The sequence below is a fragment of the Balaenoptera borealis genome (assembly GCF_965194805.1).
Source record: "Balaenoptera borealis genome assembly, chromosome: 13".
Taxonomy (NCBI): domain Eukaryota; kingdom Metazoa; phylum Chordata; class Mammalia; order Artiodactyla; family Balaenopteridae; genus Balaenoptera; species Balaenoptera borealis.
The window spans coordinates 18,503,467-18,530,831 of NC_138870.1; the positions used below are offsets into that span (position 1 = coordinate 18,503,467).

Here is a 27,365-nt window from a genome sequence, read left to right on the forward strand (position 1 = left end):
ATTCTATCACATTTCCAGAGTGAACAATAGAAACAGAGACAACTGTGGTGTCACCCGCTAAGTATTTCATACAGCGTCATTCCTTGGTCCACTTTCATATTCAAGGTCTATTACTATTAATGTAATTCTTGGGTTTCAAATTGAGAGAAATGAGAGCATTTCCCCTCCATAACTTAAGCCTATCTCTGCGAATACTGCATGGATGAAACAAGTGAGCCAAGAACCCTCCACCTTGTGTGTTACTGTTTATTGACACAGAAAGTGCTGCTGTTGGAATATGCATATCATTTAGTGCATTAAGATAAAGAAGGACAAATTATTGTGTTCCATCTCTGTTTCAGTCTGTGCCCTGTAGAAACTCTTCAACATCTTATCAAAGACTTTCTGGGGGTTGTGCTGTTGTCAGGATTCCGACGTGTTCTGATTTCCTTCTGGAGTCATAAATTGCACCTTGGGCACCATGAGGGATGAATTGTTCCGGCGGATGGAATTATTCCTCCTCATGGAATTGTTTCTTCTCATGGAATTGCGCTTCCTCAGAGAATTCTGGTGGGACAGTTCACTCTTCTGGAGGGTTTGGATGAGAATGGAAGGCTTTTCGTCCAGCTCTCGGGCGCTGCACCTCGGAGCCGCTACTTTCACGGTGTTGCCAAATTTGGAGTAATCCACGGAATACACGCCTTCCTCCTCGGTTACGATGGACACGAAGCGATGGCCCCATTGGATCTCCTCAGCAATGTAAGAGGTTCTCGCTTGGGTGGTAATGCCAGTAGTTTCGACCACTCCTTCCAGAATCACGATGACCTCCAGGTCTTGGTTGGCGAGGTCGGTGGCGGAGATATCATACAAGGGGCTGCGCTTGTCAATCACGTGGCAGATGATCAAAGGGGCCACCAGAAAAATGTTATTACTTTCAAGGGGGTTATCAACGGGAATGTCTAGTTGGTGAATAGGCACCACCTCCCCTTCGGGTGTCGTGGTTTTCTTGACCACCTGGATGCGCACCGAGGCACTAATGATCATGCTTTTCCTTAGGTCGCCCACGCGGAACATGAAACACAGTTTGCCGTTTCGGACTGCGATCACCGCATGCCGGCTGAAAATCAAGGTTTCCGCCCTTCTGTGAGCCTGGGCTGTTTTCATGAATATGCAGCCCAACATGACTGCATTGATGATCAAACCCACAATGTTCTGGAGGATCAGGACTGTGATGGCCAGAGGACATTCCTCTGTCATCATTCTCCCGCCAAACCCAATTGTCACTTGAACTTCAATGGAGAAGAGGAAAGCAGAGGTGAAAGACCTGTAAGACATGAGACCAGAAAACAATGCCATTGGATCAGATTTTGAAACACGAAATAACAGGCTAAGTTAAATTTTGCGGTTTCTTCCTCCGAAGGCTATTTTTTAAAAAAAATTTTATTAAAGTATAGTTGCTTTACAGTGTTGTGTTAGTTGTTTCAGGTGTGCAGCAAAGTAAAAAATATATATATATATGTATATATATATACACACACACACACACACACACACACACACACACGCACACACATACATATTCTTTTTCAGATTCTTTCCATTACAGGTTATTATAAGATATTGAGTATAGTTCCCTGTGCTATACAGTAGGTCCTTGTTGGTTATCCATTTTGTATATAGTAGTGTGTATATGTTAATCCCAAACTCCTTATTTATCCCTCCCTCACCCTTTCCCCTTTGGTAACCATAAGTTTGTTTTCTATGTCTGTGACTCTATTTCTGTTTTGTAAATAAGTTGATTTCTATCATTTTTAAAGATTCCACATATAAGCGATATCATATATTTGTCTTCCTCTGTCTGATTTACTTCATTTAGTATGATAATCTCTAGGTCCATCCATGTTGCTGAAAATGGCATTATTTCATTCTTTTTATGGCCGAGTAATATTCCATTGTATGTATATATCTATGTATATATAGATATAGATATATACACACCACATCTTCTTTATCCATTCATCTGTCAATGTCCAAAGGCTATTTTTTAAAATTTATTTATTTATTTATTATCTTTGGCTGCATTTGGGTCTTCGTTTCTGCACGTGGGCTTTCTCTAATTGCGGCGAGCGGGGGCTACTCTTTGTTGTGGTGCGAGGGCTTCTCATTGCGGTGGCTTCTCTTGTTGCAGGGCACGGGCTCTAGAGCGCAGACTCAGTAGTTGTGGCACACAGGCTCTGTTGCTCCATGGCATGTGGCATCTTCCTGGACCAGGCGTCAAACCCATGTCCCCTGCATTGGCAGGCAGATTCTTAACCACTGCGCCACCAGGGAAGTCCCATGTCCAAAGGCTATAAAAGGCTTTTAGAAAGACTATCCAACTTAATGTATCAAATGTCCAGTTCTAAACACAAGCACTTGTTCATTCTCTCCCTCTCTCTCTCTCTCTGCATGCATCTACCTCCAGGCTTCTGGGATACACTTCTATTAATGTTTTCAAATCATGTAATGATGGGCCTGTTTATGTGAAAGCATTAAAATAATACCTGGACATATTTATATCTATGGGCTTATTTTACTTTGTGAAATTTTCTTCCAGGTTGATGTCTATTATTTATTGCCTATCTGTGTTTAAGTGACTTGAGTCATATGGGAAGTACTGAGTAATAAGTGAACTTTTTATTGTTTACAACCTTTAAAGTCATACTCCCTAACAAACACTGATTGTGTACCTTATATAGAGAAAGCACAGTGCTAAAGAGTGGTACAAAGCACATCATTCAAAAATACTAGTATTTTTAATTTTAAAAAAACATGTTGTGTCATTTGGAATGAAACATGTTTTCTTACTGATTGTCTCATTTTGTTCTCTAAGTGATCTAGAGAATACCGAAGTTATTAAAGGAAGGATGTGAGGTAGAGATAGATAAGTGACTGTGTCAAGATTACATAATTAATAAGAACATGAATTCTCTTAATTCTGGCCTAGTCTTCGAAAGAAGCACAGGGAAGGGGCCAACAAGTGTCAGGGTTTTCTTGGGAAGCTTTTTCAAACTGCATTTCTCTTCCTTACCTCAGTGTAAACCCTGATTTGGTAGTTTAGGGTGGACCTGGATAAAACTTTTGAAAAGCTTGCAGATAATTCTGATTTATCTCCCCTGGTTGAGAAGCACCACATTTGGTTATTCTTATCACTAATTTATTCATTTAACTACATATCCTACACTGCTGTGGCTTCTTAATAGAAAGAGTCTTAGTCTTGTGTTTGCCCTACACCCCAATTTCAAACTTTTCTAATTTTATAGACGAGAGACCATCTGTCAAAGTATTAGCTGTGTATTGATGCCACACACAATGAGAGACCAAATATTTAAATATTTGAATACTAAGTCAAGTACTGCACTTTGGCGGGACACTGTGAATGGTAGGCAAGCACATGCAGGTGCTTTTTTTCTATTCAGGTTCATAATCAGGGATTTTTATTTTTTATTTTTTTAATTGAAACATAGTTGATTCTTCTAATTAACTTTTAAATGGAGTGTGAAAATTGCCTTTCTTACCTCTTTTGTTGCTAAAAAGATTCATGAAAAGCAATGATTGCTTTTTGCACTAGCTACACATGAGCTAATACTGAATGATCCAAAAACATGGCAAAGAATAAGAAGAGACCCCAGAGAAGGGGCACGGATACAACATTGATTTCTAATTATACATGCTTCAGGGAGCAGCGTAATGATGAATATGCCCAGATGTTTCATTTTCACGGCTTAAGAGGTCATTCATGTGCCATATTGTGTATGTTGTTTATTTTATGAAAGAACTTACTTCCAAACACTATACTGTGCAAGACCCAGCCTTTTATGAACACCTGTCATGCTAAACAACCTCAAGAGATGAAAGTGTTTAACTGCTCATTAGTTCTGCTACAGAGGGAGTGAGGCTGAATTAGAAGAGGAAATATGTTGGTTTATTTTCTGACTCATGTTAGAAAGTCATCCACATGAAAGGGAAAGTGAGCCAGCCTGGAAGGAGAATGTTAAATGTTATTTGGATACACTGGAGAATATTCATTACAATCAGTTGGTTTTGGTTCTGATGACAAGGTGAGACACTGAACTTATGAAAGGAAAGGAAAGGAAATGCAAAGAATTAGACACATTATTAGTCATCTTTTAAATTCCCTTTGGGAGAGAACAGAGATTTTTCTGTTTCTATTTTTTTTTTTTTTTTTTTTTTTGGTGAAAAAGTATTATGTACGGTTGGTTAAGATTAAATTGTATGTTGCATTGAAGGATAAATAGTACCACAATGTTAAAATAAAACCAGTAAGATTTTAACCTTGCAAGATGTCCAATAATATTTTTTTAGGTAAGAAGTGCAATTTAAAATGCTAAGATTAAATCAACTATATTTTAATAAAAATTTTAAAAAAGGAAATATGCTTTAGAGAATCACCTAATGAAAAATAAATAAATAAAATGCTAAAACTGTCATACTGATAAAATCAAGTGTGTCTCCTTGTATCTGCGATGCCATTTCTCATAGTGAATTGAATGTTCAAACCAGCAGGAATCCATCAGGGGGATAAACATGCCTCAGAACACCTCCTGTTGAACAATAAAAGCTAGCAGTAAAATAGCTTTTAATAACCAGTGCACTCTGTCAAGTTCTTTTACAAACTCATTGAAGATATCTCACTTTTGATGACATATCTTTAATAAATTGCTTAATGACTTTTTTCCCACAGGAAAAGCCAGTATATCTGTCTTGTGAATAAAATCTGTCCTTTACTTTTCTAAGGTTTATCATTTCTGTTTCTTTTATCTCTTTTTATGTGTATCTACTTCATGTTTATTAAAAATGTACCTTGATACGAAAATGATTCACCATCAGTGCCAATAAATTTCTTAAAGAGAAATATTATAGATAATGATATCTGACCTACATATACCTGTTAAACACAGTATTTTGTTCCTTTATATTTGGTGTACTGATGATCACCTACATTCTTCACCTATATTTTCTTTGAGCCAAAAGTTTGTGACAAGTTTAAGACAAGAAAATAATATCTAACTCGATGGTAAAGGCAATGGATCGATTCAATTTAGTTTTTTCTCCTCAAAATCTGAGCTGAAATTTGTGGCATGTGATCTCTACGACAAATACTGCAACCTCCCTTGATAAGCTGGCCTTGCAACTATTCAGGGAATGGAAGGATGGACAAGTTTACAGTCTGAGTTTCCGCTTCTTGCAGTGGTATGTTAATTTCATAAGATTTCAGGGTCAGCAAAGGTCTTATTCTTTACAGTTTCCTGGAAGAATGGTGCTTGCTCAGTTTCTTTGCTTTATGAATTATGTGAATTTGGAATATTATTGAGAAAATGTCCTGGAAAAGTTGCTAGTATTACTACTAATGTTTCGCTGCAGAGTGCATATTTTTGCAATTGATATTATCTTTTTCCATCTTCCAACAAAACAAGAGACAAATCACTCCAAGTAAATGTTCTTAGGCCGTGTGAAACTATGAGCGGCAAATCACTGAAATCAAATTCACTTTACTTATCTTTGAAATATTTACGATATAAGAGAAAAAAGCAAAATCAGGGCAATCTGAGAACTGTCTTCCTATCCTACTAAAACTTTTAGAGAAAACCACAACATTAAGTCACTTCTACATAATCTCTTCCATTAAAAATTTGGACCAATCTCCATTAAAAAATAATTTTTTTCTAGTTCTGAATCTTAGCATAACTTTTAATTTTGGAATTCAATGCAAGCAATCAGCTATTTAAGATAATCTTGATAAAGAAGGGCTTATGTTTATTTCATTTCTGGTGGATTTTTATTTTTTATTTTTTTATCTAGAACACCTCTCCACCAGTGTTTTCCCATTTTTCTCATTATTTCTGAAAATGTCACTGGTAAGAGAAGTTGTGGAAAAACATTACTAGCATTTGCACAATATTTTTTGTTGATCAGAGATATTGCCTTGTGGATGCTGGAACTATGGACAGCAGCTTTTTCAGACTGAAAACTCAGTATGTGTTTTTTTTGAGGAAGGCACTCTTTGGAATCCTTTGAACCACAACCATTTTAAAATAACTGGTATAATATTTTCAAGGCCAGCTCAAAGGATTGAAGCGCTACATTTCCAAAGACTCGTCATCCATAAAGCTGCATCTGAAAAGAATTTTAATACGTTGGATTGGTTTTGTTGTTGTTGTTATGTTTTTACTTTTTTGCTTCCGAAGGTACTGAAACAAACTCTTTAGTTCACTTGCAACAAAATAACAGAGTAAAGAGAGAAAGGACAGTTTCATCTTTTTTTCTGTACTGTTTTCCACCCCTGCCTCATCCCGCTGCCTTCTTACCTGACATTAGTCACACACACGGTGGACTCCAAGCCACTTTTCTCCATCCCACTTTTCTCCATGTAAGCATAGATGTCCCCGTGGGCAAAGGCCACCAGCCACCACATGATGGCGAAGAGCAGCCAGCTGCAGAGGAACGACATGGTAAAGATGACCAGGGTGTGGCGCCATTTCAGGTCCACCAAGGTAGTGAAGATGTCCTGGAGGAACCGTCCTTGCTCCCGGATGTTCTTGTGCGCCAGGTTGCAGGCCCCGCTCTTGGCGATGAAGCGGGCCTTGGGCAGGCGGTCCCTGATGCGCGGTTTGCGCAAGTTCTCCGCGGCGATGCGCGCCAGCACATATTCCTCGGGGATGATACTCTTTCTGGCCAACATCGTGCCGTCACCATAGCCAGCCTGTACACCTGTCTCCGACCTGCCTCTCCTTCCCTCGGGACCCGTCCTGCAGCAGGGAAACGAAGATTAAAAACTTTCCCCCCCTATTTCCTCACCTCTTCAGTCCTTGCACGTAGGGGTGTGTCTATACATTCCAGGTGACGTGCAAAGCTAAAGGTATGATCTTATTAATCTAAACACGAGCCTAGTTAGTGCTTGAGTTCTTGGATCCCGGGAAAATCACTTGGTCTGAACCAGAACTGTTTTAATATTCCTTATCGTTTTGAACACATAAGAGCACAGCCTTAGTTCAGCAAAACCAGCAGCCTTCCTGTAAACAGCGGGCTCAGTGATAATTCTGAAATTACCCGCGTCTGTAGATTAGTGCAAGGATACCAGCACGCGACGTCTGTGAGGAAAAATAAGGATCTGTTTACTAAACTATTCACATGATGTAGCAATATTAAAAGTAAAGAGGGGAAATTCTTTTTCTGTTATTTTTAGAAATAGGCAAAGGCCGTGAGCTCCTGCGCAGTATGAATGTTTCTTGTAATTCGACAAAATAATAATAAGCAATGTGCTATGTAACCTGAAAATCACGTAGAGGTATTTTAAATTTGAAAGAAGTGTGAGTTGCATTCTTTTAAAAAAAAAAATCCCAGTGGAACTCATAATGTAATAGCTTGAAAACCTCTTGACGACGAAGGGATCAAACATACAAGCTGCAGGAAAAACCCTGGACAATAGCCTGCGGGCTGCGGAGAGAGTCAATTAAAAAAGAGTGTGCCCCGAAATTCCATCCGACGCTGTCAACCTCGCCCGTGGTCTGCATTTTCAATCATTTGCGGGGACGCGTTCAGCCTCCCCCTCCCCTCCGCTTAGAGGAGCGTTGAAACTTACAGACGCTGGGCAGCGGGCGCCGCGGCCGCACCTCCCCGCACACGCCGGCCGACCGCGAGCAGGTCCCTCGCTGTCCCATCTCCGGGCGCGGGAGCGGGGACCGCGACCGCCGGAGGGACAGATCCGGGGGCCGCGCGTCCTAGGGAGAAGAGTTAAAATAATAAAAGGTGCAGCTGAATCTGAACGCGGGGAGGGCTGGAGGAAGGGGGATGGGTGTCGCTCTTCCCCTCCCCCTGCTCGGCTCTATCCCTTGGCCGCTGCCGACGGCGGAGGAGAGGCTTGGGGAGAGGAACTGGGGGGGGGCGGTGATGCTCCACAAATCAGCCTCCCACTTCGGGCTTTGACGCGCGCCAGACCTCTGAGGCCGAAATTGCAGAGATGAGGGAGGGAGGGGGTGGGGGAGAGGCGAGTCCCGGGGAGGAGGGAGGGGCGACGGGGGGTGGAGGGCGGGGCCTGGAGAACCAGCCCTTTTCCCAGTAGCTGCGACCCCCTGCAGCCAGCGTGACACGCATGTCTTTAAAAGGCTCCCAGCTCCGGGGAGAGAACTTTCTGAATTCGAGTTCACTGACGTAAAGAGATTTTTTTTTTTTTTTTTAACCTGGGTAGATATCTGTGCTACTTCAGGTTACATAAAACCAGATATAGAGATCAGAAAATAGTCTTCTGACGCGTCTAGGCTGTGTGCACACATACTGATTTACATTAAATTTCCGTCTAGTAGGGATAAGTGGAAGAAGTGTTCTGAAACCCACTTCGTATTGACGTATTTCTTCACCAGCCAAAGCTGCTTCTCAGGGAATTAAATACACACACAGACACACAACTACGACAAAAAAAAAAAAAAAAAGTGGAAGAAGAAAACCGCTCGAAGTCTCTTCCAATAAAAAATTTTTTACCCCGAACAGGGACTGCAGTCAACACTTCAGAACTCAAACCGTCGTTCTTCAGTAATTGGTGGCTTTCTGAAATGTGGCAGCTTCTCGGTCTTGTCTAGATGGCCTCAATGATAAAACAGAGCAATTGCGCACAAGAAAGTTATACAGTAAATATCTTTCTGTAGCTTTTTGAAAAGGAGCCAGCAAAGACAAATGTGCTTTCTCCCACAGGTCAGACCTCTTGATTTGGCACTTGTGTTAATGGAAACTTTAATTCTTGGAAATTTCATGTATTTTCCAAGACTCAGGGCAGAAAGTGTATGGAGCATAAACAATATGTTCATTTAATTACCAAGAGACCTAAAATTAGTCTTTAATGAAGGCAAATGAAGAATCATTTTTCCCCCTTGCAGATAGAGTTGCTTAACCCCTTCAATTTGAGCCTGGGGATCCTCGTCTGTTAGTGGTAGCTCTCTCCTCTACTGTTGTGAATTTTTACAGTAATTTATGTGACAGTTTTACTACAAGTGTGTGGGGATCACATTGTACAGTTAATCCCCTCATCATTCCATTTTAGAATTGTTTGGTGTACAATTTATTCCCTATTATTTTAGCTGGGGAAACATTCATCGACACCTATTTGGGGAAGGGATATATATATATATATATATCACAGTTGCTGTTCTTAAGAGGTAGACAGTTGTAGTAAGAGACATGGATTTGATAATAAACTCTAATAGAAGCAAGTATGTGATTAGAATGAGAATGGAAATAGAACTAAACAAGACATATTAAGACTAGAAGACTAAGGAAAGAAATCTACGTGGATTATTTGGCATCTGATCTAGTCTTTGAAAGACCAGATGTATTTGGGTCTAGAGAAAAGCAGAGAAAAGACCTTCTTCCTACTGAGAAGGAAGATCATGAGGGAGGATTGACAAGAGGGGACCATGTTTTAGTAACAAACTAATTTAATCAGCACTGATGAAGCAAGGTCAACAAAAGAGCAGGATCGGATTCTTGAGTCCGGTGCTCCCTGAGCAGAGCCTCTGTCACCACCTCTCTGAACACATAATGGGTTATTCACGTACTTGTCCCATCCCCTTCCTCCTTCCCCACAACCCATGAAACTGAGGGCTCTAGAGGGCAGAACTGTGACTGTATCTTAAGCCTCTAGCATAGCTTCAATTACAGAGGGGCTCGAAGAATACTTTTGAGTCAATGAATGGGAAGGGTAAGGTTGACAATCACGTTGGTGCCTCGGAAAAAAAAAAAAAATACATAGACAGCCTTAAATGCTCAGAAAAGGGAGTCAGGACTGTCTTTAGGAGGTAGTCGTAAGCCATGGAAGGATTTTGATTAGAGAACACCGCAAGTGCCTGCTTTAAGAGGATTGACCAGGAAAAAGAGGCCAAGATGGCTTTGAAGGTGCACTGCTAAGTTGAGTCCCTTCAGGCTCCAAAATTCTATGATTGGCAGAAGGGGACCCTGGAAACTGTTGTGTTAATCAGAGAAGGAATGAGGTCTGGGGCTAATAAGCAATGTCAGTGGACAGTATACAAATGTACGCAAAAGGAATGCTACAAAGTCAGTATTGGGAGAGGGTAAAGTCACAGGCGACTGTGACATTTACTGTGATGACAGAGAAATAGGAGGAAAATTGAATAAGAAGAGGTGAAGTGTTGAGGAGAATTATGAGAAGATTGGCAACAAATAAATCCATGTCGGAATCCTTTGAAAATTCTGGTCTTTTGCTATAACACATATTTAGGATTCAGTTTTTTTCTAGTGAGATATATTCTTCCACATATGCAGTTTCAAGTCAAGTTTTGAATTGTTTTGAAGTGACGAACTCTATACCCTACTTTTTAGTAGTTAATGCTTTAAACTGATTAATTCAAAATAAGGGCACTAAGGATGCACATAACGAAAGTTAATTTTAAGAAGTTAATAAGTAAATTTTTGGCAATAATATGCCTAGAAAACAAATAGCAGCCATTTGGAAAAAAGATGGAGAATGTGTCCTATAGAAATATTACAGACTTTCTTTTTCTTTTCTCTTTCCATTCCCTTCCTGACATTTTTAAAAACCAACTCTTTATGTCTTTTTCCTTTAACTAGTTTTTCTGCACTGAATGGAAGCTGCATGAGGGCACACAGCTTGTGGTTAATACTACAGACCCAGTGTCTGGAATTGTTCCTAGCTCCTAGAAGTGGGTACTCAACAAATACTTGTCAAATGAAGGAAAGAAGGAATAGTGCTCTCAACATGGTGTTTCTCTCTTTCTTGCACTTACTCTACCTCTTGTCTTTCCTCCCTTTATGTGTTTACAGCCATTTCTCACAGCCCACGCAGGTAATCTGAAGCTTGGAGATCTCCTTGAAGTCTAGGGCCATATCTGTCTGCAAAGATTTCATCACTCATCACCTCTCCCTTCTCTCTTGACATTTTCTTTCTCCTCCCTTCAAACTATCCACTCCTTCCTTCCTCAGCAACTCTCCTAACCACTCCAGGTCCCCATTGCTTAAACTTGTTTAAATATTAAACTTGTCTAAACTTGGCATTTGCTAGTTATGTTTCTCTTGACAACTTTTGAGCCTAATGGAGACACATCTGTATCCCCAGACCTCTTTCTGGACACACAGTAGCTGCTCAATATATATTATTAATTGATCTCTAGTTCTTCCCCCTTTGATCGTCCTCTTTTCATATTATGGGCCAGATAATGAACATTTAAATTTACCTCTGAGAAATTTGTGAAGGAAATCAATTTTTCAAGAACACGTTTACTGCTTCAGGCTTATTTTATTGGTCTACTTATTTAATCACTATTTTGCTGTCATCCACTTAAGGTTTTCTTAACTGTTCTATAATTTCCTAATTGCTCTTTCAAGAGTGAGGACTAATTTGTGCATTACTCCTAGAGAAGACCTATAATGAGTTTAGAACAGAGCTAACCTTAAATTTTATGATTTTCTTGACTCTTCAGGAATCCTGTAAGAATCTGTCTGCTCATGTTACATCCTGGAGAAATTTATGCAGTAATTGGGAAGCAATTCAAGGATATCTATTCACTTATAAGTAAATATCTGTTAGATTCCTTTAGACCCTATGTGCATTTCATTTGCAGATAAAGAAGTTTCTGCATTTCTCACTTTCCTAAGAAAAAAGTTTGTCAGGTGCCTTCAAACAAGTGGAGAAAGGTTGATGATTTTCCTGTTTGTCTGCTGCTTTGATTACCAAATACAAATCAGTGAAATCCTTGAAAGTACTCTTGAGACTAAAGGGTGAAGTCCTAGCATTTGATGACCTTGCCTTTGACGTGACTTGTGAATTTAGAACTCTTGGTTTTCCTGAGCTGTATTAGACTTGAGAATTTGGAAAGTCTTCAAAATGACAATGGAAACGATTCATGTTAGCAGCCCAAATAACAGTTGGTCTATTTGCTTGGTATGCTGCTTTATTAGTGTCCTCATATAAACCACTTTGGAACATATTGCTTTGGAATCATCTTAATAAAACTGTTACATAAACTAGTAATCAAAACAGCATGTTATAAACTCACTTTTTTGGAGTTATCATGAAATGGGAATGACAATATAACTCTTCGTACTTATCTGTTCCAGTGAGTTGAGAGAACATTTCTTTTTGAGATACGTATCTATTTATGTGCAAAAGAGACTCCCTCTCCTTTAAATTAGGTACCCCCTTTCTTTAAGGATATCCATTAGAACATTCAATGAAAAAGATCTCCATCCAGTTTGCATGCTCAAGGCCTCAAACTTTTGCCAGCTCACAGGTGTGAATCTGCAAATCATGAAGGGGGCATTCATAACAATCACTACCTTTTAATATACAACCAGGTGAACAAAACAAAGTCCCTGCTCCAATGCATTCTTAGGGAGGAAGATGTTAGTGAACAAGTAGACAAATAATATAGTCTATAATTATCAATGGTTTTGAAACTTATAAAGAGAGTAAAGCAGGATAAGGATTGAGAGTAACTGGGGCCAGCGATTGGCAATTTTACATAGAGTTCAGAAAAGGCCTCTTTAAGAAGGTGAGATTTGAAAAAAGAATCAGCCAGGGGCTCAGGCAGCCTGAGAGCAAGTATAAAGGCTTTGAGGCGGGAAGAAGCTTGGTGTGTTTGAAGAATAGTAACAAGATCCATATATCAGATGGAAGTGAGGAAAAGCAGGAGATGAGATGGGAAAACTGGGAAGTGCATTCACTGATTTATCCATCTCTCCATTCACCCAATGAATAAAGATTCAGAGTCTGCACATTCTAGGTGATGAAAAATATTGAACTAATCTGAGGGCAGCTGTGTGAGAATTAGGTTATTTTCCTTATCTTACACAACAGTCGAATTGAATATAGCACAATGATGTGTAAAATCAAATACCTAGCGGGTGGAAAGCTACAACAAACTCAAAACATCTGACCCCTAATCCTAAACTCTTTTCACTGAATAATATCTCAACGGGATGATTGTTAATCCATGATCCAGCTACGTGGGAAACACCTGGTTACATTATTTTATGCTCCTCCAGGCTTTTATGGAGGAAGAACAGAATAAGATATAATATCTTGGGCCCCCAAATTAAAATATCTTCATGAGACGGTATAAACACCTCTAACAAAGCACATTTAAGAGTTCCCCTGGAGATTCTCTTGTTCACTTAGGTTTAAGAAACTCATAGAATTATTATGAGAACAATAATAATGGACACAATCCATATAAGGTGATGTGGATGTGACTGGTCTAAGTACTTAAAAATGTCAGTTCTTATTAATAAATTAGGCTTGTTTTGGTTTAGTGATGGTCAAAAAGACCTCAGAGCTGTATGGCAGTGGGAAGGGGGGAAGGATAGACCCCCAGGTTCCTTTAACTATTATTTAACTATCTTTCCTAATCTAAGACTAAGAAAAGAAGATACATGATAATATCATTTTATAGACTTGAGTATTCTTTTTGAGACCTCACCAACCTTCAGAATCCTAACTATCCAGTACTTGTACTGGCATCTCCTCAACTCCTGAGTTTAATCAAGACAGGGGACTGAAAGGGAGCCAGCTAAGATACTGGTAATAAAATAGAGACCCAGGAAATCAACATGTCTGGTTTACTGTAATAGTGTCTCCAAGAGAAAAGTGGTTCCTTCAATCAAGTAGAGAGTACCCATGGTAATTATTTTCTGCTGTTAGTGTACAAAATGCTAGTACTAAATAAAGCTGGTAGGGTCTCCTCCAAGAGAAGATGAAGAATAGTGGCTGTCACTATTGGTTTTTCCAGGCCTTGAAATTATGCCTTGATATTCTTGTGCAAAAGAAAGGCAAGTTTGCAGGATCCTCGGATCTATCTTGCTATAGGCTTTTCTGAAGCTCTTGGGGAAACAGCAATTCCCAACCATGTCTTGATCCATTGCTAAGCTTTCATATCACTATGTTTTGAAAAATCTGTGACTCATGCAGTGCTTGGAAAGAGAAACCTGACATTTTCCAGAACTTTCTCGGTAAGGTAACTCCTTATTGCCACCTTTCAAAAATGCCTCCTGCAGAGGGATTATAGAGGTTGAAAATTTTAAAGTGATATTTAGACTCATTGGCCCCAATGATCATTTGCCAGGATTTTTTTTCTGCTGTTAAATGACCTGAATTTTCCTTTAGGAGATGCAAGAGGGAAGAGATATGGGAACATACGTATATGTATAACTGATTCACTTTGTTTTGAAGCAGAAACTGACACACCATTGTAAAGCAATTATACTCCAATAAAAAAAAAAAAAAATTACCTGTGCCAGAAAAGTTTTTACAAGACCATTTTTCTAAACAGGTTCAAATTAGAATTAAATATTTGATATTTGTTACTAATCTAAAATGTCAAATTACCTCATTTATTGTTAGAATAAATAGGGTAATAAAATGATCTCCTCTCTGTAAATCTACAGAAATTTATTATGCAATTGAGTTTTTTTTTTGAAATTGAGGAATTGTGGAAGATGCATGAAGTATACCTTTTGTTTAAGTTCACATAGTTTTAGAGTCAGAAGGATGTGGGATCAATTACCAGTTCTGCCATTTCTTTGGTTGGTGGCTTTGAGCAACACACTAAATCGCTCTGAGCCTCCATTGCCTTTTCTGTACAATGGAGACTCTAACATCTACCTCTTCGAGTTGTATAGATTAAATGAGGTAAGTGTGTAAAGGATTTAGCATAGGCCAATGAAACTTAAAACATAATATTTTCTAAAATAATTATAACTTTAATGTAACTTCTTTAATTAGTATTTAATCAATTTATAATTTGTGTATATTTTTCTTAACCTGCATTTGTTGGTATTTTCAGATCAATAGTAAATAATAATGGTGATATCAGACATGCTTTTCTTCTTAGTGATTTTGAGAAAATGCTTCCAGAATATATAGTTTACATGGTTATCATTTTGAGGTAGTGTGCTTTTTCTACTTTTCAAAATCAATAATGGTTGATGAATTACATAAAAGACCTTTTTAGCATATACCAAAGTGACTTTTTTTTCCTTCCTTGGCCAGTTAATAGGGTGAATTATGTTACTAGGTTAAAAAAAAGTCAAATTGTTTTTACATTCCTGTGATAAACTCCACTTGGTCATGATAAATGATTATTTTAATATAATGCTGGATTGTCTTTCCTACTATTTATTTAGGAGTTTTGCATAGATATTTATAAGTGAGTTAGTCTGTATTATTCTTTCTGTCTTATTTCTGCCTGATTTTGGGTAAATGTTATGAGTCTTCGTAAAAAAATTGATGCATATTCCTTCTCTATGGACTGGAATAGTTTAAACAGAATAAGGATTAGCCGCTTTTTGAAATCATCTGAGTCCAAATTTTTTAGGAATAGTTCCTGGCTCTTTGAATCCTCTTCATTCTCTTTTTTTCCCTCTGGGATTCCTCCTTCAGACCTTCTAAATCTATCCTCCATAACTTTTTAAAAAAAATCAATTTATTTATTTATTTTTGGCTGCATTAGGTCTTCGTTGCTGCACGCAGGCTTTCTCTAGTTGCGGTGAGTGGGGGCTACTCTTCGTTGCGGTGCATGGGCTTCTCATTGTGGTGGCTTTTCTTGTTGCAGAGCACGGGTTCTAGACGCGTGGGCTTCAGTACTTGTTGCACGCAGGCCCAGTAGTTGTGGCTCGCAGGCTGTAGAGTGCAGGCTCAGTAGTTGTGGTGCACGGGCTTATTTGCTCTGCAACATGTGGGATCTTCCCGGACCAGGGCTCGAACTCATGTTCCCTGCATTGGCAGATGGATTCTTTTTTTTTTTTTCCAGGTTGCATTTTTGTCTTTTTAAAAAACAAAATATGCTGTTTTTCATATACTTTCTTATATGAAAAACAGCATATATTCACACTGATCAAATATTAGAACATATAAAAAATTATTCAGTGAGAAGTCTACCTCCCTTCCATGATGCTGATCTGTCCAGTTCCCACTATCACCTATTTCTGGCAACCGCTACTGCGAGTGTCTGTGTATCCTTTGAGGGTTTCTTCATGCATTTATGATTTTAGATTTTGATCCATGCTTTCTTTTTTTTTTTAATTTTTAAATTTTATTTATTTTTTTATACAGCAGGTTCTTATTAGTCATCAATTTTATACACATCAGTGTATACATGTCAATCCCAATCTCCCAGTTCATCACACCACCACCCCCATTCCCCGCTTTCCCCACTTGGGGTCCATACGTTTGTTCTCTACATCTGTGTCTCAAGTTCTGCCCTGCAAACCGGTTCACCTGTACCATTTTTCTAGGTTCCACATATATGCATTAATATATGATATTTGTTTTTCTCTTTCTGATTTATTTCACTCTGTATGGCAGTCTCTAGATCCATCCACATCTCAACAAATGACTCAGTTTCGTTCTTTTTTATGGCTGAGTAATATTCCATTGTATATATGTACCACATCTTCTTTATCTATCCATTCGTCTGTCAATGGGCATTTAGGTTGCTTCCATGACCTGGCTATTGTAAATAGTGCTGCAATGAACATTGGAGTGCATGTATCTTCTTGAATTATGGTTTTCTCTGGGTATATGCCCAGTAGTGGGATTGCTGGATCATATGGTAATTCTATTTTTAGTTTTTTAAGGAACCTCCATACTGTTCTCCATAGTGGCTGTATCAATTTACATTCCCACCAACAGTGCAAGAGGGTTCCCTTTTCTCCACACCCTCTCCAGCATTCGTTGTTTGTAGATTTTCTGATGGTGCCCATTCTAACTGGTGTGAGGTGATACCTCATTGTAGTTTTGATTTGCATTTCTCTAATCATTAGTGATGTTGAGCAGCTTTTCATGTACTTCTTGGCCATCTGTATGTCTTCTTTGGAGAAATGTCTATTTAGGTCTTCTGCCCATTTTTGGATTGGGTTTTTTTTTAATATTGAGCTGCATGAGCTGTTTATATATTTTGGAGATTAATCCTTTGTCTGTTGATTCATTTGCAAATATTCGTTTGCAAATATTCTGAGGGTTGGGCAGACGGATTCTTAATCACTGTGCCACCAAGGAAGTCCCTATCCTCCATATCTTTTCAGTGTCCTTTTTTTTTTTTTGAAGCATACTCACTGTACAATATTATATGTTACAGGTGTATAATATAGTGATTCACAATTTTTAAAGATTATACTTCATTTATAGTTATAAAATATTTGCAATATTCCTTGTGTTGTACGATATATACTTGTAGCTTATTTTATACATAATAGTTTGTACCTCTTCATCCCCTACCCTTATGTTGCCCCTCCCCCCTTCCCTCTTCCCACTGGTAACTAGTTTGTTTTCTACATTTCAGTGTTCTTCTTATTTTCTATCAGCTTGTTCTGTGTTGCATTCCAGGTGCGTTCTAGATCTGTTTCCAATGGAAGAAGTCTCTCATCATTTAAGCTTAATTGCTGTTTAATCTGTTCATTGAATTTTTAATTTTAATGGCTTTTTTCTTTTCTAGACATTCTATTTGGTTATTTTAAATTAGTTTGTTCTTTTTCCTACCTTTTAAAAAACCCATGTAAACAACTATGTAACTGCCATACAGATTACAGATCAAGAAATAAAGCATGTCTATCACCCTAGAAAATTTCCTTCTGCCTCTTTCCAGACTGTAATTGCTCCCCACCAGAGCTCAGTCTGTTATGACTTATTTTAATCATTGGCATGTTTTGCTTGTTGCTTAGCTTGGTATACATGGAATCATGTATAAAGATATTCTTTGGTATCTGCCTTCTTTCACTCAATATAATATTTGTGAGCTTTGGCTATGTTGTTTCATATACCAGGAATAGTATTTCCTTGTGGGGATAAGCCACCATTATTTATCCATCTTCCCATTGTTGGGCATTTGGGCTGTTTTTGTTTTTTTTGGTTTTTTCATTCTTATGAATTAAGCTGCTCTGAACATTTCTGTACAAGTCTTTTTGTGGACATAAGCACTCATTTCTCTTGGATAGGTGCCCAGGAGTGGAAATGTTGAGTCCTGGTAAAGGCACATATTTAGCCTTAGTAGAAACAGCCAGTTTTCGACCCTGGTTGTGCCATTTACACTCTCTCCAACAATGTGTGAGAGTCCCACCTTCACCAACACTTGGTATTGTTAGTCTTTGTGGTTTTAGTCATTTCAGTGGGTAGGTAGCTGTTTTTTTTTTTTTTAATTTTAATTTTTTATTTGCATTCCTGATGAAGAATGATATTGAGCATGTTTTCACATCCTTTTTGGCAAACATACATATTTTAAAATCTCTTATAGCTTGTTTTATTATTTCTCATTCTTGTGCTAATATCCCTATCTGTTGTGTCTCTTGATTCCCATCCTGGTGGTTTTAATTTTGAGTGTGAGTTCACTTAATTTTTTATGTCCTCCCCAGGACATCTAGGTTGTACCCCAGAAGACTGGTTTTGCATTTGCCCTTTCCAGAACCCCAAGGATATCGATATTCTGGAGCCATTTTTATATAATATTTCAGCTTGAATATATCATCTCACCATTGTAAAGTTAGAATCATATCAAGTTTTTTAAAAAGGGAAAAGCTTATTTTCTGACTTAAAAATCCCTATAATACTATTAAGATGTGGTATATGTAATGGGTTCTCAATGCTGATATTTCATACCAGAATGTGCTTTTCAAATCATAAAATTCTTTCACCATCATTTAATTTAAGATTCACAAAAACTCAATGAGGCCAGCAGGTGGTTGTTATCATGCCTTCTTGTTTTCCTTTTTGCAAATGAGGAGATGGAAACTCAGGCTTTCAATGATAAGTCCAAGGCCATACATTCAATATGTGATAGAATTGAAACTAGAATTCAGGTCTTCTAATTCCTGGTCCAGTTCCTTTTTCAATATATTCTACATAGACTGAAATAATTCTGTGTTATTATAGATCATATATCATATAAATAATTTATTCCCAAGAAAAGTTAAATGATTAATTTAATCATTAGTCTAGTATAGCACATGGCTATGAGTATGAGCCTGGAAATCAGATCGCCTGAGTTTGCATCTCATTTCCACTAAACCTTTGGCAAATTAGCCAATCTGTACCTCAATTCTAAAATGGGGATAATAATGCTTACCTTATAGAGCTTCTGTCAAGATTAAATGAGAGTATACTTATAAGGCTCATATCATATCTTCTCAAGATATGTTAGCTATTATTATCCTTTCATCAAATTTTTAATGAGATGGTTTATGCAATATGCACTCTACTGATATCTGCATTGATTTCACATTGCTCCTTTCTTCTTTGCCCCCGGGAATTTGCTTCTCTTATGTTGTTTGATATAAGATGGTACTAGACACTTCAGCGATTATATGATACTTAAATCATAAATCATTCTGTCATCTCTATGTTTTATTGGCACATGTAGCTAAGCTTTATTAAAATATTATTTAAGCCAAGAATTTCCCATGAAATACTAGGCTTGCTAATTTTTCCCCTACATTTTTGGCCAAAAGCCTAGATGCCTTGCGTTTCCAATATAATATTTTACTGCATTTAATATATGCTGGAAGTTGTCAAGTGGGAACAAAGAAAAGAAGCTCCTATTTTCAGGTGAAATTGTGTCACCCCCAAATCTGCCTTCTGCCACTTTCTCTTTCCTGTTTGCCAAGGACACAGCAAATTCAGTGCCTGGGCCAAGTGCTTGGCACTTAGAAATGGAAGTGATAGATCACTGGGAGAAATGGGTCCCTCTATCTAAAGTATGCTTGTGATTGTCATATGTGTTGGGGATCCTGAAATGAGCAGGATGGTGAAGTTCTAGGTGAGTGTTACTGCTCATTTTGAATGGGTGTCTGTGAGGAAATGTCTCACAGGCTGTGTGTTATGCAGTCATTGCCACAGGGAAATAAAACTTGGGCTTAAAAAGTCAATATTTGGAAGTTACTTATGGCAGGAGATTTTGTCTTGCTTTCTTATTTTAAAAGAAAACTATATCCTTCTTTGGACTTTCCTTCTCTCTGGAGCAAAGGTAGGGTATGCGAACATGTGAAGAATGCCCAAGAGTTTAGTCAACTACCTCATTTGAGTGCTCATGTGATTGAAGAATGGTTCTCCCTCCTTCCAATTTTCCTTTTTCTTCTGAAAATAATCAGTAGCCAGCCCAGTTTCATCGCTCTTTTCCTGGAACTACTGGTTGTGATTGGGGTTTGTATTCTTGCTTTCATGGCACTCTCCAGACTGTGTGAAATTCACCTCAGCAGAAGACATTACTTCCAATTGGCTCAGACCTTCTGGTCACAGCTATTTAGGCCAGAGATTGATTCTTGACCCAAAGTGAAGTGATGCAAATTTGTCCAGTCACACATAAGATCAAAAGATTAGCTGGACAAAGTAGATTCCTTGCTTGGTACTTGGAAATAGACAATCTGAGAAGTGAAGATAGTGAGTTGTGTGCTCAGGGGCTCCAAGATTTCATCTGAGATAGGAATGGTCAGAAAGGCTACATACAAGATGAGGAAGGGGTGGACAGAGGGATGGAAATGGCAGCTCAGAAGGGAAGAGGAAGCTGAGAAGACAGAGAGTATCAGAGAGTGGACGGTCTTGAGAACTGGCCCAGTCCTCACTCTTTCTGACACCCAATAATTCTGCATTTCCTAGATTCCAATACACAAATCTCCCTTCAATACCACCCCCATCTTTCTACTTCCATTCTCTGGTGTTTAAAAGTGCCATCTCTGGAGTCGGACAGAGATCAATGATTAAATCAGTGATTTGGGGGTAATTCATTTAAATCCTAACCTCTGTTTTCTCATCTGTAAAATAAATACAATAAAGATAGTTATTTCAGAAGATTTTATACTAATTTTAATATACTAGAAAGCTTTGTACTACCCTGGCAAATAATCTCCGTGAATCACACTCTGTTACTCAAAGGTGACACTTAGCAGATACTCAACAAATTATCAATCAAGACGAAGTAACCAAAGTTTATTTTCATGCAACCTTCCTTAGTAGGGAGACAACCATCTTTCAAAAATGCCTGGTTTACTAGCTTTCATGACAATTATTATTAGTATTGTTAATTAATTTATTTATTTAAAAAAATTTTTTCACTGTGCCATGTGGCATGCAGGATCTTAGTTCCCTGACCAGGGATCGAACTCATGCCCCCTGCAGTGGAAGCCCAGAGTCTTAACCACTGGACCACCAGGGAAGTCCCCATAACAATTATTATCATCCGTTTGTTGAACTAAAAAGAACCTGCCCACCATAACCCAGCAATGTGTTGCTACTGTTATCTTAAAAACTGGTAGAAAAGGTGGGTTGAACTTCCTATCACTGGAAATACAGTTTATTAGCGCTTCTCAGCCTTCTGGCTAAGACCAAGTGTGGAAATACATTTTATGATTTATCAAGAAGTGAAATTTCTTCCTAAGGTGATTTTTTTCTGTCTGGAAGAAACACTTAAAGAATATTATGATTGTAAGCATCTCTTTCTGCCATCCATTCTAAGCACTTGTATTTGACTTATCTATGCATTGTGTTAATGTGTGTTGTAAAAATTCATAGCAACTATACACTTCTTTAGGGCAGCAAGTTAAGATAGAAGTGAATCTATCTATGATATGTATGTGGGGGGGGCCCATGCATGCTGAGAGGTTGGGAGATAGATTGTAACCTGTGAAAGAGGGTTAAGAGTAAACTTCACTGGAGGATTCTGTTTATGCCTACTTCCAAAGGATTGATGAACATTTCGGGTCTCTGAAAGAAAGAGATTAGGAATTTTTAAAATTGCTCTTTACTTAACTAGTGTTGGAACAAAGCTCCAACTACTATGAGTCAAAGTGCAAATACTTAGATATGGAAGAGTTGGCCTAAATCCACTTAGCCCTGATAATATTAAAGGTCAACAGTCTTTCACTTAATAAAAACTGATAACGTGTATAAATAGCACATACTGTAGCCCTAAGAGAAAAATGGAAATGAAGCAGCATTAGCCAGTGTTGCACTGTTGCTGTTATATGAACAAGTTACTTATGCGAAGGGCAGATTAAGTGATAAAAAAATAATTGTCTGAAAACAACGCTCTTTGCAATTAATATGCAGTATATATTTGGAGATGGTCTCTGATGGTTGGTGGCACTAAAATCACAGAAGGCTTTCTTCTTTGAGCCTATTAACTTATTTAGCCAGGTATGGCTCCCTTGATCTTTGTCAATTTAGAAATAGGGCATTGGTGACCATGGTGTGAATGACAAGGGAAATTAGCTATAGTCCCTAGAAAAAGAAATAATTTAAATACCATGTAGTAGATATGTAGAATGAATACATCAACTTTCATATGTCAGCGATGATGATACCTACAGGAAAAATGTGAAGGTGGCAAGGGGAGTAATCATCACAGGTAATTTGTCTTCCTTCCATATTGTGAAATACCGTTAGTGAAACCTACCCACAATGATCACATTTACACACTATAAACATTTTGGAAATATGAATTCAAACTCAGCAGAATAACGTGCAAATGATTCAACAGAGAATTCAGATGTGGGTAAAAAAAGCTTTACATCTTTTTAAAAGCCCTTAGATCACATATTGCTGATTAAACCACAAAAGAAAATCACGTTCAGCGTCCTTGTTTATATATTCTCAGCTCAGATTCAGTTCATTTCACTATGTTTCCTTTATGACGGAACTAAGGCAGTTCATTCAATGACACCGAGACGCTCGTTTTGGCAATCCAGGATAGGTTAATGTCAGCAAAGATAGGAAGCGTGTGGAAATCACCTCCAGCATGTTATGTCTCCATGTTATGCACAAGAAAAAGAAATGAGAGCGGTGACTGAGGTAGATCAGCGATTCCCAAACTTGGCTAATTATGAATCTCATCTGAGAGCATTTGCTAGAAATACAGATATAAGCCCTTTCACTGGAGAGTTTGGGCTAGGTGAATCTTACTTATGCTTGAGCAAATCTTGTAAATGATGTATAGTTACTAAAGAAAAAATTAAACAAGTGACAGGATACAGCCTCTTGGCTACTGTTTCTTGTTCTAAAAGGCTAAGATTAGAAGATTGCATTTAACTTTGGATAATGGATTAATAAGGGAATTATTATAGTAGTATAAGTCACAGAACTCCAAAGAATGTAGTACAAAATGTCATAAAAGATATATTGGAAGGCAATCATAAGAACTAATCAATAAACCTTGGGGAAAAGTCCAGACATCCAGCTATTTAATTAGAGATGTAATAAAACTTATTGATATAGTTGTTCCACTTGATGGAAACTTCCCTAGAGCCTATATATAAAACTAATAAAGTGCATGACTGTGGCAGATGTGAAACAAAATTGTCAAAGCATGATCAGGTACTGTCTTGTCAACTTGTGTTAATTTATATCTATTGATCAGTCGTGGTTGATCCCCAATGGTATTGTAAGTGAAAGAATAATCATCCTTTTTAATTAAGCAAACAAAAAGAGTAATTTATTATATAATACCAAAGCGATATATTTTCACAGTAAACACAACACAGAAAGTGAAGAGTTATAGGCACATGGTGAAATTAATCAGTGGATCAATCAACTATACTTATTAGGGCCTGCTGTGGTCCAGGCACTTGTATTATATGCCAAGGGTACAAAGACAAACAAGACTTGGTCCCAGACCTCAAGTATCAGTTACTTAGAAGGGTCTTCTCTTATCTAGTCTAGAGCGAAGTTGACTTTTATATTGATCGTGTGGAGTTGCATAAAAGTAGAGGATGCACAATCCTTTAAGAGCAGTATTTTTTCTCTCTCAACAATATCAATAATCTATTTTCATATAAAGATTTATGTATTTACTGCTTTTAACAAATATTAAGGAATTAAAATTGGTAAAATCGATTTGGTTAATTAAACGTGAAATTTGTGAATGTGAAATTTGATTAGGTAAAGGCTGGTCTTCTTCTATAGATATGTACTTATTTAGTAAAATATTATTTCAAGATGAGTCATTTCTATATTCAATAGATCATACATATAACACAATAAATGATTAAACAATTTAAAAAATCATCCTTGACTTTTCAGTCAATTTAGTTTTGTAAACAATTAAACACTCAAGTGACTAAAAGTTATGAGGAAACCAGTGACCACTTAGGTGTAAAAACAGTAAACATGACTTTCTGTTTAGTGTAATTAGATATGCTTCTGCTGATGTTGCTTGGATAGCAGTAGAATTTACAAATATTGTGAGGGATTACATCAGTGGATAAATCCCAGTTTCTCTGTGAGATTGAGGTATAACTTGGTAACAAGCATCATGTAAATTCAGCCTTACAAAGTATTTGAATGCCAGAAATACTGTGAGGAGATTGGTGGAATGTTTAGAAAATATTTTCAAGATCAAATCAATAGTTACTGATTCTGTTCTGTTTAGCTTTTAGGAAACAATAAGAGGATTTTTCTCCCAATGAAGTTTTATATATACAATGAAAGGTGACAATTTGAGCTAAATATCATAGAACATTTTTGTCCATCCTCGTGAAACTTATTTTAGGTAAACATCAGGCAAGCGTGAATACACAATACAATAAATTGAACACAAGAACTATAGGGAGGGAGCATATATTCTCTTTTTTCATCAATCATAATTCTTCACAATCTTACAATGCCCATGGATCCTCACATGAAAATCAATGATATTTATACAAACAGGTACAGAATTGCAGTAGAAAGCTTTGGCTGCTAGCATGACAGTGAAGGTAACTTTTAATATTTTTTGAATCTATTAATTTACATTTAAGCAAGCATAACACTAATATGTCATAAATTTTAATGCACTGTGAACATGCACATTAAAATTAGAATAACATTTTTGATACACTTTTTACATGTACATTAAAATTAGAGCAGGAGGAAATGTATACATGTGTGACACCATTGGGCATAAATGTCTAAAAGAAGTACACTCTTCCACCTAGAAATAGATACTTGCTTTACATATATATGTACACCTACAGATGTATACGTATGTATGTATGTATACATATATCCTGTGAAAATAAGGCCACTTGCCTGTGCTCCCTAATTTTGAATAATGTGGAATTTTAGGGCTTGAGGAAATTTAGGGCTTGATGATTAACCACATCTAATGATTAAATAAACCATAAAAAGCTGTAGCTGACCTGCCGCTGAAAGGTTGAGCCTAATTACTCTTTGAACTTCAGTCTGGAAAGGGCACAATATGCCTGATATCTTAAGAACTCTCCTCTTACTAGACAGGGAAAAATGGAACCTTGGGTATAATTTGTCAAATTTTCAAACTCTTTTCATGATCTTTCTAGTGAAGGTTTTGGCTTTACAGCATTATTATAAATGTGATGACTTCTTGGTGACAGGAAACAATTTAGATGAAAAAAAGAGACTGCTAAAAGAAACATCAGTATTACTAATGTTAATGAATACAGAAAATATTCTCAGACCCCAGATAATGAATTTGAGTGTTTCACTTTCTAACTGACTAGAAAAGCTGTCTACCTTTTATTTTCTTCCAGTAACATCTGGAGACAAAAAGGAAAATATATTCTTATAAATCAGAGTACAATAATACTGAACACTCATTGTAACTTCTACGCCTGAGAGATATTTACCAGACTTAAACATAGCCGTTGATTTACCACTTAAAGTAGCTTACATGTTTTAATACAACCTGTTATTCTTAAAGGTGATGTGGCTTAATCTTTAGAAAAAAGCATCAGTAATAAACATATTAAGCAGTAATAGCTTGGAAAGCAAAACAAAACAAAAAACCAGGAAGAATAAATGTCAACATAGAAAACACAATATTCACTGGTAAAGTGATATTGTTACTAACTACAAAATTCCACAACATAACAAGTAAGCTTCACCAAAGCATATAAAAGTTTAAGATGCCACTTTCCAAAGGCCAAGCTGATGATCCTTTAAGTAGGTTATGACAGCATTATTTTAAATACACGTATGGTTTTAAGACATTCCTTCACATGTCTGCGCGAACAAAAGAAGCAAATACTCCATCTTCCTGGGCCAAGAGGCTTTCTGGAGTGTCATACTCTAAAATATTTCCTCGCTTCATCACAATAACTAGGTCTGCCGTCAGAATAGTGTGAACCCGATGCTGTGAGTGAAAAAAGAATAAATGTATTCGTTATAAATTTCAGGACACCAGCCAAAGCAATGGAAAATGCATATTTCACTGATTATTCAAGGACATTTCTTTATCTTGGGAAGCCAGGAGGTGCAAGAAGCACAGCCCCTCTTTTTCTTTCTTATTTAAAGTATGATTGATTTACATACTTTTAAACACCGGCCAGTATGGTCTTATATAGGCTGTATTAAATTGGGTGTAGCTAGTATAGTAGTTTCATCATTTTCATGGAAATGCGAGTAGGCTAACAAATGTTTGTCAAGTAATTAAATGATAAGAAGAGTCATCGTGAACCAGTTGGGTTATAGTTTAATCTAGACTAAAATTATCTCTTGAGTAGAGTCAATAATTCCGTGGGCTAACACACAATTTGAAGAACTCTGGAAGGTGGTTCAATTCTAGGAAGACCATGTGGGGAAGTCCATTCTGGCATGCAGTGTTAAAATGAATTATCCAGGACTTTAGGTAGGCATGCTGTCTCTTTGCCTTTAGAGATCACTGCCACTCATTCATCCTCTCTTCCCACATGGTACCCTCTGGAGAGAAGCTTTGGTGTTAGTAATTCATCATTATAAAAGCTACCACCTACTGAGCATATATTATACATTAGGTACTCCACACACATACTTGTTAATCATCAGAACATTCCTCGAATGTGGGTGTTATCTCTCTCCACTTTATAGGGGAGACCGTTGGGGTTCATAGAGATAAAGCAAAAGCGTATCACACAGATAATAAGTAGCAGAACCAGCAACCACACCAGACTTATTAACTTCAAAGTGTGAGCTATTTCCACTCTGCCATCAGACCATTTTGTTGGGAGGATCTGGTACTTAGAGGATTGTTCACTTGTCATTCTTAGCATCATGGCTAAGAATGCAGGCTCTGAAGTTAGAATGGACTCATGTTTTGGTTGTGCAATCTCGAGCAACAAACAGCTTTTGTATGCTTCACCTTTCACATCAGTGAAATGATGGTCGTCATAGTACCTGCCTTGGAGAACGGTGGTGAGGATCAAATGAGATAATCCATGTAAAAAAAAATTCAGGACTTTGTCTGATACATATGAGCAAATAATAAATGTCAGCTACTATAATTTTTTTATCGTTAGGATTTACAAGGGAAAAGTCTTTGCAGTGGACCTTTTCACTACTCTTGCTAAGATAAGTGCTGTCCAATAGAAATATAATGTGAGTCATAAATGTG

At 37.5% G+C, this 27,365-nt stretch overlaps 2 protein-coding genes and 1 long non-coding RNA gene across 12 annotated transcripts in view; 1 reads left to right on the top strand and 2 right to left on the bottom strand.

Annotated features, from left to right (window-relative positions):
- LOC309609923 overlaps positions 1-27,365 on the top strand; it is a 477,943-nt gene that overhangs the window by 146,422 nt on the left and 304,156 nt on the right. The window lies entirely within an intron of this gene.
- KCNJ8 (potassium inwardly rectifying channel subfamily J member 8) lies at positions 233-7,973 on the bottom strand. Its single transcript, XM_082352006.1, has 3 exons — positions 7,622-7,973; positions 6,348-6,788; positions 233-1,303 (listed from the first exon to the last, which is right to left on the bottom strand). Exons 2-3 carry the CDS (start codon positions 6,719-6,721, stop codon positions 403-405), a joined length of 1,275 nt encoding a protein of 424 aa, XP_082208132.1. The 5' UTR covers positions 6,722-6,788; positions 7,622-7,973; the 3' UTR covers positions 233-402.
- ABCC9 (ATP binding cassette subfamily C member 9) overlaps positions 14,464-27,365 on the bottom strand; it is a 151,897-nt gene continuing 138,995 nt past the window's right edge. For 5 of the 10 annotated variants that reach the window (XM_082351869.1, XM_082351874.1, XM_082351872.1 and 2 more), the window contains one exon: positions 14,464-26,129. In XM_082351869.1, the coding sequence (XP_082207995.1) occupies positions 25,992-26,129 (138 nt within the window). In that variant the 3' untranslated portion in view covers positions 14,464-25,991. The remainder of the gene's footprint in view (positions 26,130-27,365) is intronic. The other 5 variants (XM_082351866.1, XM_082351870.1, XM_082351873.1 and 2 more) reach the window with 1 other exon arrangement.

Coding starts and splice junctions, on each gene's coding strand:
- KCNJ8 (XM_082352006.1), bottom strand. CDS start 6,721: ATGTTGGCCAGAAAGAGTATCATCCCCGAGGAATATGTGCTGGCGCGC. Junction 1,304..6,347: donor GTGTGTGTGACTAATGTCAG/GTAAGAAGGCAG, acceptor CATGTCTTACAG/GTCTTTCACCTCTGCTTTCC.